Raw genomic sequence first — 21,288 nt, forward strand, 5'->3', positions numbered from 1 at the left:
TGGCTCAGGGGGATTGGAAATGTCCCCAGATGTGCGGGGTGGGAGGCAGCTGTTGGTTCTGGCCCCAAAAAATGAGGGGAGGCCCTCAGGGGGCTGGGAGAAGGGGTGGCCATCTGCTTTTGAAGAGTGATCAGCTTTTGAGGCTGTTGGATAAGATTCTGCAGAGGGTAGAGCACCCTCGGTGACAAGGTCAAAGGCCAAGGCCATTGGTTAAATGTCGATTGTGGCTGGGATAACTAACCCCAAGTCCTTCCCAGCTGCCAGGTCTCTACACAGGTTCGGGCCAGCCCTGTGCCAACCCTGAGAGTCAGGTGTCCTTTATCCTTCAGGGCAAAGCCCTGTGGGTCCGAGCCAGTGACAGGTGGTGGGTGGGACCCCTGACCCGCCTGGTGAAGTGGAGGGTGGAGGCCCCTCTCGGAAGCTTGGTCTATCCCACAGGCTGCGGTGCCTAGAAGAGGGCCATTCAGGGACATTGAGAAGGTTTCCCAGCAAAACCCCCTGTGCTCCCATGGGACCTGGGGAGGAACCCGGTTCAAACCCCCGTCGGTTTGCACAGAAAATGGGGATGGGACAGGGTGGCTCTGGAGCCTGGGGGCTTGGGATGGGATCTCAGGGTATTGCTTACACACGGTGTGGTTGGGGGAACGCCTTTGACCTCTTCAAGGGTCTAGATGTACCTGGGAGCAGGTGGGAGGCACGGAGGAGGGGCCTGGAGGAGGACAGCATGTATGTGAGAGCCGGGCTTGCGGGGCAGGTGAGGCTGGTGCAGGAAGGAGGATCCTGGGTAACCCGGCTTCGGACGGGGCAGGGATGGATGGTGCCTTCTCTGAAATGCCCCACATGGGAGGAATGCATGCAGGTGACCGTTTGGGACAAGGCCACTTGAGGTGCCTACAGGACAGCCAAGTGGAGATGGAGATGGGGAGGGAGCAGTCAGCGCTAGTCAGGAGCCCACCGGGTCTTGATGGGTGGGCGGCCCAGCTGGGCCAGTTTATCTCGCGAGATTGGGTGGGAGGTGGAACTGTGGGAATCGTGGGCTTAGGAGGAGGGACATGGGCGCTGGGCTGGTTGCGGAGTCGGCGAGGAGGACGGGCAGGCTGGTCCAGGTGCGCACCCCTCCACCCTCCCGTGCGTTACCGACTCCTTGGCTCCCTGGGGTGAGAGGGACTTTTATAAACTAGCAACCGGCCTCCACCCCTTGCTGGCTTCTCGCTGCTCTTGGTGAATCTGCTCCCTTTCAGCCTGTGCTGTGCCAACCAAAGGCGACATCTGCCACCACTGACCTGGAGGACGCATCAGGGATGTTTTTGTGCATTTACATTTGTTCCAATGTAAGCACATTTGGAAGCTTTGCAAAGCCTGCGAGTTACATTCCAACGGCTCTGCCTCCCGACCGCCTCCTGACACAGGTGGCGGCGCAGGTGCGGGCTGACGCACTCCGCCCCTGTGATCCGTTGTTCGTACACACGCTTTATTCCGAGTGCCGTGGTCTGTCTGCGGTTTTCATTGGTGAGAACTGGGGTGATTGTTTAATTGCTTTTGGAAAGTAGGGGGAGCTCAGTTTTAGGAGCTCTTCCAAAGGGGCCTCATCTCACCTCCGGTGCTCGTCAGCAGTGGGAGGAGGAGGGGAGTACCTGGGGAGTAAAGGCGAGGGCGCTGCCGATGGCCACGATGGGGCTGTTCTGTCCTCAAAGTAACTGTATGGAAGGAATGACACAGTGTATGACCAAACTCCAAACACGGGGGGAAGCTTTGAAGATGTTTCCCGCTTAAACACGGGTTTCCATTGAGCTGTAGGAGCGACCCGCTCTCTCCCTCGCACGTTCTCACCCGCTTCAAATGTTTCCTTAGGTCCGACGGAGGATGGATGCGGCCTGCGAGGTGAAGCACAGAGTGGTGGCCAGCCCCGTGGGGCAGCTCCGGATCTCCGGGTGCGAGCAGGGCCTGCACGGGATCAGCCTGCTGGGCGGGACGCCGCCGGCCGCTGGGTGAGTGACTCCCGCGGGACACCCTCTGGGTGGTGGCTCAGCGACAGAAGGAACCGGCGTGGTTCCTGCTTGGTTTCCCTGGGCCACGGGTAGTGGGAGCCACGGGCACAGTCACAGAAATTAGCCCAAGTGGGCGTCTGCGTCCTTCATTACCGGCTCCCGTGCTGGACACCCTAGAAGCCCCCCTCTGATGAAGCCCAGGGACATACTTTGGGTCAGCAGCTCCCAGGGGTTTGGTGAGAGGCGTTGCTTGATTGTGACCATTGAAGGCTGACTCTTCACGCGCGAGGTGGGATTTCTCTGGAAACTGGGTGACGCAGGTGCCTGCTCAATCTTGGCGTTTAAGTCGGGGCCCGTCTTCCCAGGTCAGTGGGCCTGGTGAGCTTCACACCAGCCTCCTGGACTGGCCCAGTCGGGCGCGCCTTGGCCTCTCAGTGCAGCTGGGGAGGAGGCAGGAACCCCCTTTGCAGCGTGAGGTCAGGGCTGCCCTCGCTTGGTGGACCATCTCCACTCTGTTTCTCTGACTGCAAGAGCATAAACATTGAGAGCCATCCTCAGTGTTCCGCTCTGAGATGTAACGTTGGATTTCCTCTGTCATTGATTGTGGAGTCGGGTTAAAGTGGCGGTTCTCGTTATTTCTGCCAGGAGAGGAAAAACCAGCCACTTGCAAGCCCGGTGTTTGTCAACTGGCTAATAAACACAATGCCAGGGACATTAGATAAAGAAAATACATAAGCAACATAAAAATCGACTCTAATGGGCCCTGTCAGAGGCCGCCATAATGAGCACCCGGCCGTCATAAATACCGCTCCTCGCCGGCGCTGTCGAGCTTTCCCTGTCGAGCCGCCTGTTACAATCGATAGACTTTCTGAAGACAGAACTAGGCACCCCTTTGAGCCATGTGCTCCTCCGCTCCCGACAGCCAGCTGGCGGCGTGTTGGGAAAATCACAGGCACCAAGTAATTTCTAGGGGGAAATGCCATTGTGTCTCTTAGCATGTTCGGTTGCGTTGAATTTGTTTGTTTGAAAACCACTCTTTAAAGTAAATTTGGGGATGAAGGAAAAAAAAGAAAGCGTTGTAAGACATGTTGAGTTGAATGCTCGTCATGCACCACAGAATAGGACGGATCTTGAGTTTCTGTGAATCAAGCTCAGATTAGGTTCAGCCGTGGGACACGGGCCTCCAATCCTGGCTTCAGTAGGTGCAGCTGTGGCTCAGGCAGCTCACAGGAGGGGCGGGGGGGGGGGGGGGGCTCTGCGCCTCTCGGCAGTGGGCCCTGTCCTGGTGCTGCAGGCCAGCCTCGGACCACCTGCCACTCACTCCGGGCAGCAGCAGGGAAGAGGAACACCGCCCGCCTCCCTCGCCAGAGGGTCAGCTGATGTTTTTCTCATCTCGTTGGCTAGAACGGTCACGTGATCACACCTAGCTGGAAGGCCTGCTGGGTTGTCCTGTATTGGCTAACATTAGGGTTTCTGCGTGTAAGGAAGAACTGGGAAAGAGGTTTTTGGGGGACACCCAGAAGCCTGGTTTATATAAATCTACACAGACATACATATAGATGGTTAACTTTGGGAGGGACATGAAGAGTTAAAGAATAGCATAAAAATCTGTATGCATACTCAGAATTAACAATAAAAATTACATAGTAAAATCCTTGGATTTTTTAAGTGTACAGCAAGTTTATACAGTGATGTACAACCCTGTACCCACCACCCCAGTCAAGACAGGAAACACTCCCAGAGGCTCCCTGTGCTCCCTTTTATCCAGTCCCCCTCCCTGGCGTCCAGTGTTGTGATTTATGTCCCAGGGACTCATCAGACTGGTTCTTAAGCTTCGTATAGAGTTGTCTTCCGTGTGGCTCAGCAGTGAGTTGAGGTTCTCCAGGGTCTGTGTGTCGTGAGTAGCTCGTTCTCTGTCATTGCTGAGGGGTTTGCTGTGGAGGACCCCGCAGCTTGTTTGTCTAATCTGTTAGCGTTTGAGTCCAATGTTCAGCTGCTATGAGTAAAACTGCTGTGAATATCCGGGTCCCTGCCTCTTGCGGGACACGTGTTTTCATTTCTCTTGAGTAAATGACCAGGTGTGGAATTTCTGGATTGCCTGGCAAATGTGTTTACCCTCATGAGAAATTGCTAGAACTTTCCCCAAAGTCAGACCTTTTACTTTCCCCCCTAGGCGTGAGTGAAGTGGGGGTGGTGTGCTCTCTCCCCAGCCCTTGGTGTTAGTTCTTAACGTTTTAGGCTCCAGTGGGTAAGGAGTGGGATCTCAGGGTTTCAGTTTGCACTTGCCTGATGGCCTAATCTAAACCCCTTATCCACCATGTCTGCCTTTTCACTGTGAGGGGTCTGCCAGCCCTGTGCCCATTTTTAATTGGTGTCATCTTGTTTTTTATTGATTTGTTCTGGTTACAGGATGTTTATCAAATGTATGTATAGTGATGATTTCCTCACAGGTGGGGCTTGTGTTTTATTTCCTAGTAGTCTTTTAATGGGTAGAAGTTTTGTCTCTAAGAAATCTTGCCTAATGTAATTTCACCAATACATTTTCCTATAAACTCTTTTAAAAGCTTTATCAGCTCTGATGGGGAGAGGTTGAGGTTGTGGAGGGATTGAGCAAAAACATAAATGAAAGAGAGAACTCATGGACATGGCCCACAGTGTGGTGATTTTGGGGTGGAGGTGGAAGAGGGCATGGGAGGATAAATGGTGATGGAAAAAATAAAATAAACAATTTTTAAAAGCTTTATCATTTTAACCTTTTATTTGGGTACATGAGCTATATCTCAAATTACTTTGTTGTGAGGTACTCAGTTGACTTCTTCCACATCGTTATTTAGTTGTTTCAGCATTATTTGTTGGAAACAACAACTTTCCTTTTCCCTTGAATTGTCTTGGTGCCTTTGACAAAAATCAATTGACCACACATGTGAGGGTCAGGGGTCGGGACGGTTTTGTACATGTGCTCACTTCATCTGTTCTACGTCAGAACCATGTTGACTTGATGCTTTGAATGAAGGTAATGGGAGTCCTCCAACTTTATTTTAGGGGGAAAAAAGATTGTTTTGGCTTTTAGGTGTCTTGATTTTCCATATTACCTTTACAATCAAGGTTTCAATTTCTTAAAAAAGGAAAGTATATTGGTATTTTGCTTGGGACCTCATTGAGTCTATATCAGTTTGGGGCGGGTTGACACCTTTTTAATTTTGAAGTTAATGACTGTAGTTTATCTCTGCATTTGTTTAGTTTCTCTTTCATTTTTCTCAGCAGTTGTGTGGTGTCCAGCTTAGAGATCCTGCCTTGTCTTTATAAATCTGATTTCTGAATGATCGATGGTATTCAAAATCCTTTTAAAACTTTACTTTTATTGCTGCTGGGATGTAACAATTGACTTTTGTATGTTGATCTTATATTCTACCGCCTTACTAAATTCACTTATTAGTTCTAGGAATTGCTTCCCTGGTTCCCTAAGATTTTCTTTATAGAGAATCACGATGCCTTTTATTTCTGCTTTTTCATTGCCCTGGGTAGAACCTCAAGCTGTGGCTAAATTCACCTTTGATGCCATCTGGGTCGTGTGTGTGTGTGTGTGTGTGTGTGTGTGTGTGTAGAAAGGCTTCTGACCGCCTGATAGAACTGGGTGCTGCCCTACCCCCGCTGGAGGGGACCTTCCCACCTCACTTGGCTTCGGGCAGGTAGAGCCGATGCACCCCAAGGCCACGTCCTCCAGCCCTGCTGATGACGGTGGCGCAGGGACTGTGAGTATCCTTGTTCTCCAGTTCGTACGTGTGACTCCTGTTCCCACCTTAGCCATCTGACTGCACAGGTGGGCAAAAGTAGGTTTACAGATATGAGTATGGAAAACAGTTTATTTTTTATTATTACTTATCAATTGTTGTATTTTCCATACGAACAACTGTAAACCTCCTTTAGCCCTACCCTGTATATACAGCTTCATACAGTGGTTTCTTTTTCTTTTTCTTTCTTTTTTTTTTTGTATAAATTACTCTCCTTTCCTTCCCTAGAAATATTTGAGTGAAGAATATCGGTTTGGAAAGCAGTGTAACAGTCTCAATTTTATAACTTCCTGTCAACATCAAGTTCCCATTAACAACGTCATGTCCAGGAGTGGCTGGCTGCTTGCCAGAGCCAGGCTGCTTTCTCCGCCTCGTCACCAGGAGGCCACACGGCTTTGACCTTGTCATGGTCCTGCAATGTCTAAAATCGAAGGAGAAGGGCCGTGGAATGTTTATTTCTCTAGTGCTCTCTTGGGACTGTAGTTTCCCATTAAGTTGATTACAGTATCTGATGGCTTGAGAGATGGCCTGTCCCGCCCTGGGCACACCTACGGTGCGGACAGAGCAGTAGGAATTTTGGAGCCAGGAAGCCGGAACGAAGGGCACATGCTTCGTCTCTCAGGGTCAGAGGCTTACCTTCGTTGTTTATTTTTTCCATGTAAACCACCTTAGGAGAATACAGGAATGCAGCACTGGAAGATTGTAACCTCGCCACTGTAAACCTTTTTCGTAGTTTGGGAGACTAAATTGCAGGCAGCCTGTTTTCTACTCTCTAGTCATAGGCGGTGGCTGCTCATTCGCCCCACCTGTTGCTCAGATTCAAGGAGGTTGGGCCTGACCCTCCTCCAGGACGTGGGTGGCTGGCCGGCTGGGTGCACCTGGACCCTCTGGGACTCCATGTCAGTGCAGGGGAAAGGGGTCGTCCGCCTCATTGGGTGCCCTGGCGGGTTTCCCTTCAGATGTTCCAAAGGAATCGCCCAGTGAGAGAGGGAAGGTCCGTGAGTCTCCTGGGGGAGGGCAGGCTCCTGCAGTCGAGTTGGGTCTGTCGGTTAAACAGGCAGGGACGACGGTTTCCTCGTGCTTTTGTTCTCTCCTGTCATCTTCCCATCCGCCACGTGGACCATCAGGGCCGTGAGCACGCCCAGAGCCTGCGTGACCCCCGACAGCCCGGCTCTGCCCCTGCCCGGACCCGTGTGCAGGGCATTCCCGCTCCAGGCGGTTCCTGAGGGCCCACGTGTCCTCAGGAGCTTCCCGGGAACCTCGCAGATTCGTTCTCTCCGGCAGATCGGGATGTTTTGGTACAGACACTCGCCGCGCTTTATTATAATTGATCTTTTCAGGAGGAGAGGGACCCCTGAAGCACAAACACTCGAAACTCCTGCAACAATAACACCCTCAGTCGCTGGGGACTGTCCCCCGCAGCGGCCGGGCTGGTCTCACTGCTGCTCTCAGCGGCTCCAAGTAACGATTGGTGGTGTATGTGCTTAAAAAATGTAATTATTTTACTTTACAGAGTGTTCCTTAAGGAGGTCTCTTGAGTCAAATAAGCATGTTTTTGTAGGAAAATCTTGCCAAGCTCTCTGGCTTTATGGAAATCGCCTGTTTTTTAAAACAAGGGCTTGAATGCCAGGAGCCTGGGACCCCTGTTCTTGCCCCCCCCCCCCACCCCCGGGCTCCTGGCTCCCAATCCCTGAGGTGTCGCAGTCCCGGGCCCCCGCCGTGTTCTGAGTAGAGGATAAGGTCTCGTGCCTGGGCTCCTCCCTGACTTCTGGTGTTGATGACTCAGTTGTGCAAATGCTTTGCTCGGAACATGGACAGCAGTTCCCTTGGAAGCCAGACTATGGCCTTGTTTCTCAGGTTGAGGGCTAAAGAGACAACGCGGGAAGCCAGGATGCTTCCTGGAATAGCCCTCGTTCCCGGGATGGGAAGGGTCGGGGGCTCACGGTGCCACAAGGGGCCTGCAGGGTGGTTGGTGCAGCCCCAAGGTCTCTGCTGTCGGCTGGTGGTAAAGTAAAGGGAGCAGCGTGTGTGCCCGGGTGGCCTCCGTGTTAATAACTCGGGTCATCCATGCTGCCTGTGGCTGCAGGAAACAGCCGACGATAAGCCCGCCTCTGGTTGTTTGGCCCATTGGTCCTGCGCCCACAGGAGAGAACTGCGTAGCCATGGAGTCATGGTGCCACAACTAGGCGTGAAGTTGTGTGGTTTTCTACAAACAAAAGTCAGCCGTGCATGGCCGCACAGCTCCTGGCCTCTTCTCTGGACATGAGGGCTCCTCGGCAGCTACTTTACTGCTTCCCTGTTTCCCTGGGGGGAGGGGGGGTCCGGGCCTAAGCAGGCAGGCTGACATCCCCTGAGGGGTCCTGGACTGTGAGAGGGGACCTGGCTGAGGGACCCCCCCTCCAGTACATGAATTCTCGTGCACTGGGCCTCTAGTAATTTTATAACACTATCCACCAGTCATTTGCCAAATAATAGTTCACGGAGCTATATGCAAAACTTCCAAATATTTATATTTCCATAGTATATTATCAAAATCCACATTAGTCAATACAATGCTTAAATGGGTAGACAATCTGTTAAATATTACTAGTAAAAGCTCTGGTACATAGTTTTTCCAAATTCAAATTTTCACTTAAAAGCTCAGATTGCATCATCTCTTCTTGGCAACAAATACAGACGCCCCTCGACTTAGGTGGGGTTACTGTAAACGAAATGCTCTACGTTGAAAACACATGAACACACTGAAGCCACCGAACGTCGGAGCCCAGCGGCAGCCTCTGTGGGATGCACATCGCCCTCTCACCGTCTACAGCCGGAAAGTCGTGCGAGCTGCCGTAAGCTGGGGACCATCAGCTATTCTCTTGAAATGGAGGCTCACTTTGTTCACTTTCGAGAAAACTTGCACCAGAAACTCAAGTCTGAGCCAACAGAGGGCCGGTCAGATAATTTCGGCAGTAAACATGGTTCCCATGAAGACAGCAGCTACTTCAGCAGGCAGCTCCGTCCTCAGTGCTCAGGCAGGAGAAAGCAGCCTATCTGGGAACACAGCAGAAGTGCCCTGGGCACATGTTGAAAAAGAGAGGTACTCAGGCCCGACCGCTGTGGTTCAGTGGTTGAGTGTTGACCATGAACCAGGACGTCATGATTTGATTCCTGGGTCAGGGCACATGCCCAGGTTGTGGGCTCGATCCCCAGTAGGGGGCATGCAGGAGGCAGCTGATCAATGATTCTCTCTCATCATTGATGTGTTTATCTCTCCCTTTTCTTTCCTCTCTGAAATACATATGTGTGTGTGTATACATATATATACATAAATATATATGTATATATATGTTTTCTCTCTCTCTCTCTCTCTCTCTCTCTCTCTCTCTCTCAGTGGCCAGATTATTATGACCACCCCATCAGTACAATGAAGTGAATTAGTTATGCAAATAATAATAGTAATAAAACCTGGAGAGTATTTGCTTAGGAAGTTTTCAATATTCAGTATTTTTGGAAGTGTCAATGAAGTACTGATGGGGTGGTCATAATAATCTGGCCACTCAGTGTGTGTGTGTGTGTGTGTAGAGAGAGAGAGAGAGAGAGAGAGAGAGAGAGAGAGAAGGGGGGGAGGGAGAGAGGAAATAGGAGAGAGAGAGGGGTACTCAGGGTCCAGACATTATACAATTAGCAATGTTTACTGCTTCGACAGCCATTCTTAAAGGAAACCTGCCCCGCCGTAAACGTGTCCGGGTGAAGAGCGCAGTGACCGCTGGTATGGTTTGTTTCCACAGCCTTGATCCATGGTCAAGGGCAGCAGTTTCCCCGGGACCTCAGCACCATCTTCAGAAATGTCAACACTGTGACAAAGGCCAACAAGGCCTCAGTATTATTCGGGAGCTCGTCTGACCTCACTGGTCACCTGGATGGTGTCGCAGAATGCGGTGCTGTGAGAAGGTCCGACCCAGGGCGTGGGATTTGTTCGTGGGACAGATGATGGAGCAGCCGTGAGCCCACACAGGCCTAGTAATGTGGACCCCTCCCACCTAAAGGCTTACCTTGGCCTGCTGTCTTGTTCTTACTTGGAAACACATCTTTTCTATACAAAATAAATTTAATATGAAATACGGTTCACTTCACAGTTTAATTGCTTCTAGCACATTTGGTAAACTGACATGTATCTGTATAAATTTTCCCCTGAAAATGACCTGGAACCCATATATTTCTACATGGATTGAAAACTTGTGTTTGAGATTTTGATTCATTAGATGGCTAACTCAGCATTTATTTAAATTTTAACAAAGCGACCGGATCCAGTGTGAGCAACTTTTTCTCTCTATTTTGTGAATCTATATCAGAGACAAATAAGACTATTTCTATGTTGCAATGAATAGTTTCTGCCCATGGAATTGCTGGCAGAGGCGAGAAAGTAGGAATCTTATTTTTGTGGATCTAGCCAAGAAAAAGAACGTAAACTTAGAAAAGTGTGTCATTTACCATTCACAGTCCAATGAAAAAACTCAGGGGCTGGAAATTTTCCATAAAAATTGTAGTATCAGCATTTAAGACCCAGCAAGAAGGGTATACGAGCATTTAAGGATTCCTAGCCCCAGCCGCTGGCACTCGGAATGCTGTGAACCTTGTCCCAGCAAGCACAGTCTTGACTTGATTAGAAAAGAGGTCCCCTTGTGAGGATTGTGTTGGTGCAGGGTGTGCACTTTAACAGGTTCGGAGAGGGGGTCCTGCCTCACTTCTGTCGGCTGAGGGAAGCAGGGTGCACATCTGCAGGGTGCTTGGCTCAGACAAGAGGGGCGTGCAGTCAGAAAGTGTCTGAAAACAATGGTGGTTGGAAGGGTTGTTTGGGAATGAGGTGCAAGTTGGCCAAACTGTGACTTCTATGGGTGGGTATTCAGAGACGCCGGTGGGGGCGGCCGGGTGGCTTCTTTGTCGAGTGGATGTTTCCAATGTTTGGGGTAGGGACAGTCTTCCTAGTAGAACTCTTGCTGTGCAAGGTTGTGGCAAAGGAGAAGGAAGCCAGGCAGAGCCAGAGGACTCCTGGTGGAGGGGATGGAGCCCACAGTCTGTGGAGTCAGAGTGGGTGAACTTACAGAAGAGACGGTACAGGAAGAGAGGTGCACAGAGTGGGTGCCAGAGGTGGGCAGATGCCCCTCCCATTCCCTCAGAATGCTAACAAGCAGAACCACGTAAAGTGGAGCAGGCACCCGACCAGGTCACCAGATGGGAGAGGAAACACGCCGGGGGGAGGGACACCGCAGCGCTCAGGACACGAGGTCGAGTCCGAGCACGACTGGCCTCTGTGAAGAATAATTAGCCCCAGACGAACGGAGACTCTAGTTCTGGCTTTAGGAGCAGAACCCCAAAAGATCAAACTTTTCATGTGGCCTACCTGCATTTCATAACAAAAAGCTAAACAATGTTTATTAAACACACACACACACACACACACACACACACACACAGGTATCCAACAGTCAACCAGGCAAAATTCACACATACAGCATCCAACTGAGATTTATCAGAGAGGCATAAAAGGAGGAAAAGATGAGCCACAGTGAGGGGGAAGATCAATCAAAACCAGCCCCAAACTGACACAGATGTTAAAATCAGCACATGAGGATATTAAAAGACAGTACAACTGTATTCCACATGTCAAAAAGGTAAGTGGAGAAGTGTGAGCTATAAAAATGACAGATGGCACTGGTGGAGATCAGAATTGTAATGTCTGAGAAGACAAATGCACTGGTTAGAACTAACAGCGGATTACAGTGCAGATGAAAAGGGTAGTGAGCTTGAGAACACAACAGAAACTATCTGAACTCAAGGAAAATAACAATTTTTAATATCCCAAAATATTTGAGAACTTTGGGGTAACTTAAAGCAGCCAAATATGTGTGTAATTGGAGGTTCTGAGGAAGAAGAAAAAGATTTTAAAAACTGTGGTCAAACATTTTTTAAATTTGATAAAAACTATAAACCCACTAAACCAAACTCAATGAAACCCAAGTCCAAGAAACACGAACAGACCTACACAAAAGCATGAAACAGTCAAGTTGTTCAAAACCAATGATAAAGAAAATCTTAAAAACAGCCAAGAGCAGGGGGTTGCAATATACTAAGAAAATTAAGGACGACAGCCGATTTTTGATAAAAAACAATGCAAGTCAGGGGACAGTGGAACAAGACCTTTTATATAAAAAATACTGTCACCTTAAAATCTTAAGCACAGAAAAAAAACACCCAAAAACCTTTCTAATATTAAGCTAACCTTTAAGACGGCAAGATCTAGAAGACCTTATCACAATAGACCCCCATCACAGTAAACCTTAAAGCCCTACGGGTAGATGGAAAATGACCCCAAAGGGAAAGGAGGATGTTCAGAAACGAACTCCCCCCGCACCACTGGTGGGAAAGCCAAATGGAGCAGCCACTGTGGAAAGCCTTTGGCAATTTGTGATGATGTGAAGCATCTGCTGACGATGTGACCCACCTGGTGAAATAAAAGCCTTTACAACTAGTGGCCTTATTTGTCACAGCCCCAACAGGGAAACGCACAATGTCCATCGGATGGATGACAGACTGTGTGCGCACACAGTGGACAGCTGACCTGTGCAACCACACACATAGGCCGGAGGAGTTCGGACCCACCACAACTCCATTTGAAAAGGTATAAAACTGCATGGAAAGGATGGAATCACAGACAGTCCTTCATGATATTTCAGAAAATTCAAACCAACGCATAACCTCATCACAGGAACAAGAATGGAGAGCAGGGAGCGGGAGGAGGGGTTACAAGGTTGTAAGAGGGGGCAATGGAAATGTTGTTTTGATTGTGGTCTTACACGTGTCAGATTTTATTAAGTGCACACTTTCCATGCGTGCACTTATGTCATTTGTCACTCTAAAATTCTGTTTTCTGAAAAGAGAAATAGCTTACCAAGTGTGCCCCCTGTGGCCCAACAAGTAGCCACGTTTGGGGGAAAAAACCCTCGCTTGCCATTCCCAGTTTCATTCTTTGCCTCTGTTTTCCACACTGAAATATCATTTCCCACAAATGGTGATGGCTGAAGTAAAAAAGACATTACCGAGCGGTGGGGAGTACGTGCGGAAACGGGACCCTCACACATGCTGGCAGGAACGTAACGCGGTGCAGCTGCTTTGGGAAACTGTTAGGAGGGTCAGCAAGATGATACACACGGAACTCCCATGGGACCCTGCAATTCCCCTCCCAGGTATGCAACCAAAAGACATGAAAACACGTGTCTGCACAAAACTACATTCGCAGCGGCATGGTTCACAAGAGCCAAAGACAGTCCAGAGGCGCAGCGGCCCCTGAGGAGACAGAGCAGCATGGTCTGTGCTCAGGATGGAAGCTGTTCACAGGCATGAGTCTTACTCCACGCTGCTCCACCCGGAACCCTCCAGACATTATGCTAAGTGAATGAAGCCGACACAGCAGGCCCAATACTGTGACTCAGTTTATGTGACGTGTCCAGAACAGCCAAACTTATAGAGATAGAAATAGACCAGAGCTTGGCCCGCAGGAGGAGCAGGAGCAGGGGCAGGAATGACCACTAATAGAAATAGGGGTCCTTTTAGGAGTGTTGACATGTTCTAAAATTAGATTGTGGCGATGGATGTACAACTCTGTGAGTGTATTAAAACCACTGAGCTGCATACCTTACGTGGGAATGTGGAAAATAGATCTAAGAAAAGTATGACATTACAAAAATAATACGTTCTATGTCCTCATGCAAAAGGAGATGCAGATGAAGAAGCCAGGAGTGCTTTTTAAGTGTGAAATCTGCTTTTTATGTGCTGGCAGCTGAAGTCTCCGACGGGCCGGCCAGCTACCCCTGCTCCATCCGGCCAGCTTCCGGGCCACACCATCCTCTCAGGACCAAAGAAAGGTCTCTGGTGGTCTGTCTGCAAGAACCCCTGGCCCCGCGCTGTCCACCCCCTGAGAGAGCCGCCCTCCCCGCCTCTCTGAAGGTGCTGTGTGCCCCGCCCTCACCAGCTCCTGCCCACGGTCACTCCCGCTCTGCACCAGAGTTCAGGCTCCATCGCACGCCAGGCCTCGAGCTTGTCCCGCCGGCTCCGGCTGCGTGGTGCTGGTCAGCATCCCATGTCCTCTCCTGTGCACCTGACACTCAGACACGCCACCGAGCCCCTCTTCCCCTCCCAGCTCCGCCGCACAAGCCAGAGTCATTGGCTGGACAGGTTTCAAGGACCTGCCCATGGCCTTCAGTGAGGGATAGAGGGCCCTCCCATCGGCCTGGGAGGAGGAGGAGCTGGGAATAGAAGGAAAGTGCAGGCAGCTCCGACAGGTGAGCAGTGGACAGAGACATCCTCACCCAAAGGCCATCCAAACAGCCGCTACACACGCCCAACACGGGCCCCGCTTCAGAAAGAGGGGTGCTGCCAGATGTCAGAAAATAGAGAGGGAGGGACAGGACCAGAACTGGGACCCGGGTGGCCACCTGTCCGAAGGCCAGCCTTGCTCAGTGCGTAGAGTCCGCTTCTGTCCCTCCCGCCCTGAACTACCCAAGAGCAACAGACCAGACTCCATCCAAAGTAAGTGTGAAAGTCACGGAAAACGGAAGCCAAGTCCCTGCCTTACAACAACATTCGAGGGGCAAATAATTAGCTTCACTCGTCCCGTAATAAATTTCCATGGAACCCCAAAAGATTGCCTCTAAAAGCAATGAATTCAGTCCTCAGATGATAATGGGTCTTTTACTGTCTTTATTTTTATATTGATTTCAGAATAATTGTTTGCTGTTAGATTGGCTAAGTGTTTAGCTGTTTGCATTTCCATCAGATGCTAATTTAACTTATTACTGGGAGTTAAATCAAGTGCACCCCAGGCAGTTCTGCAGGAGCCCCGCCCACCATGTGCCACGTGGGCGGCTTCCTGGAGGAAGCCACGCAGCCCTCTCCTGTGGCTGCGGCAGGAGACGCCCCAGAGAGAGGCAGGATATTCTCCCTGCAGCTCGTTTGTCTTCGGTGCCGGCATCTGTCTTCCAGGGAAGATGGGAGAACGCCGATATTTAGGGGCATCAAGTGATGCAGTGCAAGCACCTCTCAAAACCGTGGTCAATATTCTCATGTTTTTAGCTCTGTTTTCAGTCATAAACATCATTCCTCATAAAAAGAAATCATTCTCTTTTCAGCCAGCAGTCCCTGCAGTCGATATGCAGTCGGTGGAGTGGCCATAATGGGCTGGTCAGGTTGGGGCAGGTGTGGGGGCCCCCGGGCCACGCAGGCCAAGAACACGCTGGTGCCTTAATGTCAACGAGCTTTATTTGGGGAAGGAGAGCTGCCAGGAGGGAGCAGGTCCAAAGGCAGCAACAAGGGGAGGGCGTTACCGCGGGGTGACATCACCTGTTTCACAGTCCACCTCCTAACCCCTTTTCTCCTCCCAGCTCCGCCGACAAATCATTTTTTTTTTTAAGATTGACTTTATCGCCTGGAAAAGTGTGCAATTCCTTCTAAAAGTTAACACCTAGATACCGAGCAGAGGTCGTGCTGAAAAGGAACATTTTACAAAGCAAACACTTCGGTGTTTAAAAGTCACGTTAGCAAAAGAGATGCAGGTAAGAATCCTATTTCTAAGGCGGCCTGTTAGACGCAGGCCAACGCCCGGCAGGTGGTGTGTGCACAGGCGCTGCTCGGTGCTCGCGAGGATGCAAACAGGAGGAGGGTCGGTGCCGAGCTGCTTCCCGGCCCACAGGCTGTCCTGGGCTCAGCCCCACTGCGCCCAGAGGTGCCAGGCTCCCCCAGCACGTGCTCCGCAGGAGGCCAGAACCTCGCCTGCTGCTGTCCTCGGTTCCTTCATCAGCAGAGCAACCTCCGCACTCGGGCTTATGCAGGGGCCCATGATGCCAGCTGGCCTGAGCACTGGGTATGCGAGGAGCAGCTGAAGCATGAGGAGTGGACTCGTCTGCAGAATGTGGCTCTGAAGGCTGAGGGCGGGGGTGACCAGGTGTCACCCCTGCAGTGCAGCGACGCCCTGCGATGAGCCATGGCCCCGAAGGCTGTTGGGATGTGCAGGCTGGGGCCTGGGCGACCACATCTTGCTCTTCAGCCTCCTCTCGCGTCCCTCCTGTCCCCAGCAGCAGGGGATGAACTCAGCACCGTCTCGCACACACTCTGGGACCTGCACATCCGGGGGGACCACAGGGCCGCGGCTCTCGCGGACACTGCCTCGAGCCAGGATCCGTGCCCCCCTCTCTCGAAAGGACACAGCTGCCTCTGGACAGAAGAACCTGCCTGGACCCAAATGCACAGGAGGTTTGTGTGCTTTCCAGAAAAAGGGGGCGTCAGTCCCGGCAATGCCACCTGTTGGCCTTCCCAGGGACGGTCTCCTCCCAGAACTGCTCCCCCTCTGCCTCCAAAGGCAGGTGTGCAGAGCGCCCCCTCCAGGCCCGGGCACAGGGCTGAGAGGTGCCAGCTGCCTCCGCTTTACTTCTGACAGACCCCTGTGACCCTGTGGAGGAAGGATTATTTGTCCTATTTTATATATTTTTTAAAAACCCAAACACATAGGTTAACATTCCCCAACTCACAGAGTGAGCATGTGGGATGGTGTCTAGGAGGCTCCAGAGCTTGTACCCTCAGCTCCAACCGACAAGATTGCCCGAGAAGAAGTGCCACCCAGAGAAGGAGGGCTTCTCACACGTGAACGAAGAAACACAGTACCGGCCAGAGCCCCTGTGTGCCACCCCCTTTAAAACAGAGCCGTGCTCCTGAGCTAATGCCGCCTCATCTGAGCTGCCTGACAAAAGTGTGCGTTAGTGAGGGGTCCTTCCACACTCTTACATGCCTTGGGAGCTCAGACGATCCCGGCTCACGCGGGTGCGAAGCAGGAGAAAAACACCCTCGAGGCTCTCCACCAGGAGAGGACACGCTCAGAGTTCTACCTGACGTCCCAGGATCCAAGAAAAGTCTACAGCTGAGCCCGCCCCTCGCCCACCGGCCTGCGGGGCCTGCCAGGCGCAGGCAAGCACAGCGCCTTGAGCCCACGTGGAAGGAGCAGCTCATGAGGACCAGCTCTGTTTAACACGCGCTCAGGGCGAGCCCATTTGAATATTCAAATTGGGGCCACATACACAAGAATCCAAGACAATGGCTATGGCTTTTTTCCATTTTGGAAAATGCATTTGTCTTTAAAAAGACAAATCTTAATTTTTTGTTTTAATTTAATGCAGATATCACTAAGATATGTAAGCCATCCTAATCATGCTAACAGATTAGCATTTCCGTCATTCCGAACACACTTATCCTTTCTAATATATGTACAGTTTGTGAAGGTTACCTGTTTCAGTGTTGTAATGTTCCCAAAGTCACCAGTGACCCACGTCAACAGCACTGTACAGTTGGTAGCATGATCTCATAGCCTTAAGCATGATCTCACTAAGAGGCACACTTTCCGGAGTGAACCCCAAAGAGACATGCAATTATTGGTAGTAAAACCGATACAACTGGGAAGAGGTGGCTTCCCTTCTATAAGCTTCTTTTACGCGAAAGGCAATCTACACACTCATTTCCACGCGTGACAACCCCGCGTGTCTGCCCGTTATGCGTGGCCACAGGTGGGAACAGCAGAGCAGAGGCCATGGGACGTGCCAAGGCCACAGGCTGCGGGGCAGCTGCAGGGATCAGGGCTCATCCGGTGCTTCCCACAGCCTGCCTCCTGACGCACCAACTGCCTTCTGGGAATGAGAGTCATGGATGTAAGAGGCTGAGCCTAATAGTAGGGAAAACTGGCTTTCAGATAGCTACAAAACCTTAGGTTCTAAAATTGTTAAGGAAAAAAAATAGTATGAAAAATACTGATCTATTGAGGTTTACGATAATGGACCAACAGGAACCGTGTTTACAAACACGTGTTAGGGTAGCACCCGTCGCACCCCCAGGGATCATCTTTAGCTAAAGTTTTCTAAAATTTCTCAGAAAAATGATCAATGGAGTAGAAGAGTTTATAGACAACTAGAAGCCAGGTTTGAAAATGGAGTTAAATTGTTATCAGCTTAAAACAGACTATTATAAAATCTGACTACATAAAATTTTTTCTTAAAAATGTTCCATGGACAAAAGTCAAAATAGGAATGACCATCTTTAATATGCAAAAAGTTCTTACAAATAAGACATTATCCAATAGAAAAAAAACACATGCATTTGACTTAAAAAGCACAAATGATCAGTAAACATAAAGGAAGATGTTCAGTCTCAATTATAATAAAATTTTTAAATAACAAGGACAATTTGAAAGCACCTAAATTTTTAATCCTACTTCTCAGAATTTATTCTATGTAGAGTTGCACAAGTACAGAAAGGTATCTATAAAGATAGTCACAATGCTGCCTGAAATAGCTCCAAACAGCACAAGGACAAAAAAAAAAAAAAAAAGGTACGAGAAAGAATCTGAACATATATTAATAGGGGATTAAGACACATGTTGGTTTATCATTTACACACACACACACACACACACACTAAAATATGAGCTAGTCATTGAAAGAAAAACCCAGCTATCTTCACAATCATGCTGTTTAACAGCTATTAGATGGCAGTCTCTATCCCAAATTTTCACAGTTAATTGGCAATTGTCTTTCAAGACATTTTCCATACAAACACAACCCAGGATCTGCACTAACTGGAAACATTTCTGACTGACCTTGTTACAGTTTCTTTCCACTCACCAGTACCCATTGTATAGTGAGTTTCCAGCCTGCTCGACTATCAGACTTAATTGTAATTTCCGAGAAACTGGAAAGAAATAGGAAGCTCACAAGGAGAATGATGTGTGAGTAGCAGCCAACCACCCAGAAGACACCCAGTCCTTCCAAGTCAGGCTGCTACGTGAGGAAGATTCAGACTGACGCGACCAATTACATTTAAACTGAGGGTTTTCTTTGTAAACCAACTGATTGAAGATAATTTCCTTGAATTATATCTTTTCTGAAAAATAACCTTAATGTGTTCATCGAAGATTTGAGGGAAGTGTTAGGAGTACACACAGTAACCATAGAATTATAGGCTTCCCACAACAAAGTTTCCCTGAAATCGTATGTTCCTCTTAGAAGTAACTATCTCTAACATAATTTGTTCTTAAACCCCAAGCAAATATTTCACCGGAAGCTAGATGAAAGCCTTTTATTTAAACCTTCCATATCGGCACCTTTTTAAAAAAATATATATTTTATTGATTTTTTACAGAGAGGAAGGGAGAGGGATAGAGAGTTAGAAACATCAAAGAGAGAGACATGGATCAGCTGCCTCCTGCACACCCCCTACTGGGGATGTGCCCGCAACCAAGGTACATGCCCTTGACTGGAATCGAACCTGGGACCCCTCAGTCCGCAGGCCGACGCTCTATCCCAGTGATGGCGAACCTTTTGAGCTCGACGTGTCAGCATTTTGATTGGAAGCAGGGTTTGGGTAGGTTTGTCAATCCCAGATGTACTTACCGTGGGAAGATTATAGCTTAATTACAGCCCGGGAGGGTCAGCAATGTTCATATGCAAGATGCTTCCGCCGAGTGTCACTTGGGTACAATCAATTAAAATGCACGGTGGGTTGTTCAAAGGGAAACTCGAACCCGAGGGCCCGCTGTCACGCTCCCGGCCCTCGCGTGCATTAAGAGGTTAATTTCTATGTTGCTCTGATGCATAGATGCAAGTGTCATATTTCTATCAGATACTCACAGCTCACCTAGATGATTGATATCAATTTCTCTTCATAATATGACCAGCAAATAAAACACGCGGCGGCTCTAATATATAAAGAAATAACATGTGACAAGGTTCCCTAAAACACTTCTGCTCTGGACCTCACAAGCTAAATTGCTTTTGCTGGCCCCTTCCACCTCTCAGCATGCTTGACAGACAAATTGATCGAAACATTGGGAAATAATATGCTTGCAAAATTTCTCTGGGTGAGTTTTCCGTCTTTTGAATTTTTCATACAGGAACAAAATGAAAGATTGCCTCCTTGATTTTGCCTCCATTATGCGGCCCCATCTCATGTACTACAGGCGCGTACAATACTTCAAACAGCAGCGAGGCGTTGTAAACAGAACGTGGAACATTTTTCATGAAACACCCAGGCCGTGTGAAGTTAGGAGCCCGGGCGGCAGGCAGCCCTGCCCCGCAGATCGGCTGCTCCGTGTAATGAATTCATACATTTGAAGTTGCCGGAGGGCCTCTCGTTAGACGCCGGGGTGTTTATTACAGGAAATACTGCCTGGATCATTTAAGAAGTCAGAAGGCTGGGTGATTTGATTAGAAATGTTGACGGTGGAGGTGTGTAAAGAATGTCACTCACTCCTATTTTCCAACTTCAATATGAGGACCCTTCATTTTTCCTGACTTCCTCGAAGCCCTCTTGGAGCGCGGAAAGGGGGACCCGGAGAAAACTTTCTGAGGGTGCACTGCGCGCTGGCGGCCTGGCCGCGCCCCAGGCACTTGTTACTCTGGGTGCAGGGACGCCATCGCGTAGGAAACAGATGAGGGCCAAGGAGCATCCTGATGACATGCGGCCGCTGATGATCAGGGACCAGAGAGGCCTAAACGCGTCCCTGCTCTTCATACACGGCCGTGTCTACCGCGAACAGCCCTCCCGGCCGCGCCTCCTGCTCCGCAGCCAGGCCCTCGGGCGCTTCCGGAGTTTTTAAATTGATGTCTGTAGTGTTACAGAATGGGCAGAGTCCTCATACATTTAAATTTACACCTCATGAAAATTCTTATTAACTAAATTTTCCCCTCAGTACTCGCAGGTCAAGAATCGATGAATAGTCAATTTTTTTCAGTCAAAATTAAACAAATCATAAAAAATGGCATAATTCCCCGCATTGCAGATTAGATTTAGTGGGTAATATCTGCCAGATATGAAAAACAGAACTCATTACGTTGCACTAAAATAATTTTCACCGCAGTCTTTTTATTTCACTTCATCAGCTTTCACCAGTTTTGATCGGTTTGTTACAATATTTCACAAAATAACTTGGCTTGAAAATAGACTCTGCAGGTCCATGCCCCGAGGCCCCCCGGGCGTGAGGTCACCTTGGCAGGAGATGCTGGTCCGCCCGGGTACTGGGCCCCTCCCACAGCCCGTGAGCTGTCACAGGCGGCCACCTGGCACCCCCGATGGAGGCCGGGGTGTGGGAGACTCACAGCCCCACCATCAGAAGCCATGGAGACGGGTGTTTGACGGATTTCTTTTCCAAACAAAATCTTAGTTAAGAAGACAGAGGAACATAAAGGTCCTTTGTTCCTACTCAGAACCTTTGATGCGGGTACAATCTGGACTCTGGTTATTAATGACAGGAAGGCCAGTGACAATATTCAAACAAAGCACAGCCTGTGGGGGCACGTGGAGGGTGGCGTGGCCCTGGGGAGGGAATAACTTGGTAAAGAGAAATGGAAGGACCCCCGCCCCCCCCGCCCCAGAAAGGAGATGCGTGTTCACTCCACTCCAAAGGCAGCCCCATGCGCTGACGGTGGTGGCAG

At 49.6% G+C, this 21,288-nt stretch overlaps 1 protein-coding gene across 1 annotated transcript in view; it reads left to right on the plus strand.

The window, feature by feature from the left end:
• Positions 1-1,856: 1,856 nt before the first annotated feature.
• The window catches only part of MGMT (O-6-methylguanine-DNA methyltransferase), a 121,154-nt gene continuing 101,722 nt past the window's right edge, over positions 1,857-21,288 (plus strand). The window contains exon 1 of the mRNA XM_023762650.1: positions 1,857-1,988. Coding sequence (XP_023618418.1) covers positions 1,864-1,988 — 125 coding nt within the window. The 5' untranslated portion in view covers positions 1,857-1,863. The remainder of the gene's footprint in view (positions 1,989-21,288) is intronic.

The sequence above is a fragment of the Myotis lucifugus genome, unplaced genomic scaffold (assembly GCF_000147115.1).
Source record: "Myotis lucifugus unplaced genomic scaffold, Myoluc2.0 scaffold_255, whole genome shotgun sequence".
Taxonomy (NCBI): domain Eukaryota; kingdom Metazoa; phylum Chordata; class Mammalia; order Chiroptera; family Vespertilionidae; genus Myotis; species Myotis lucifugus.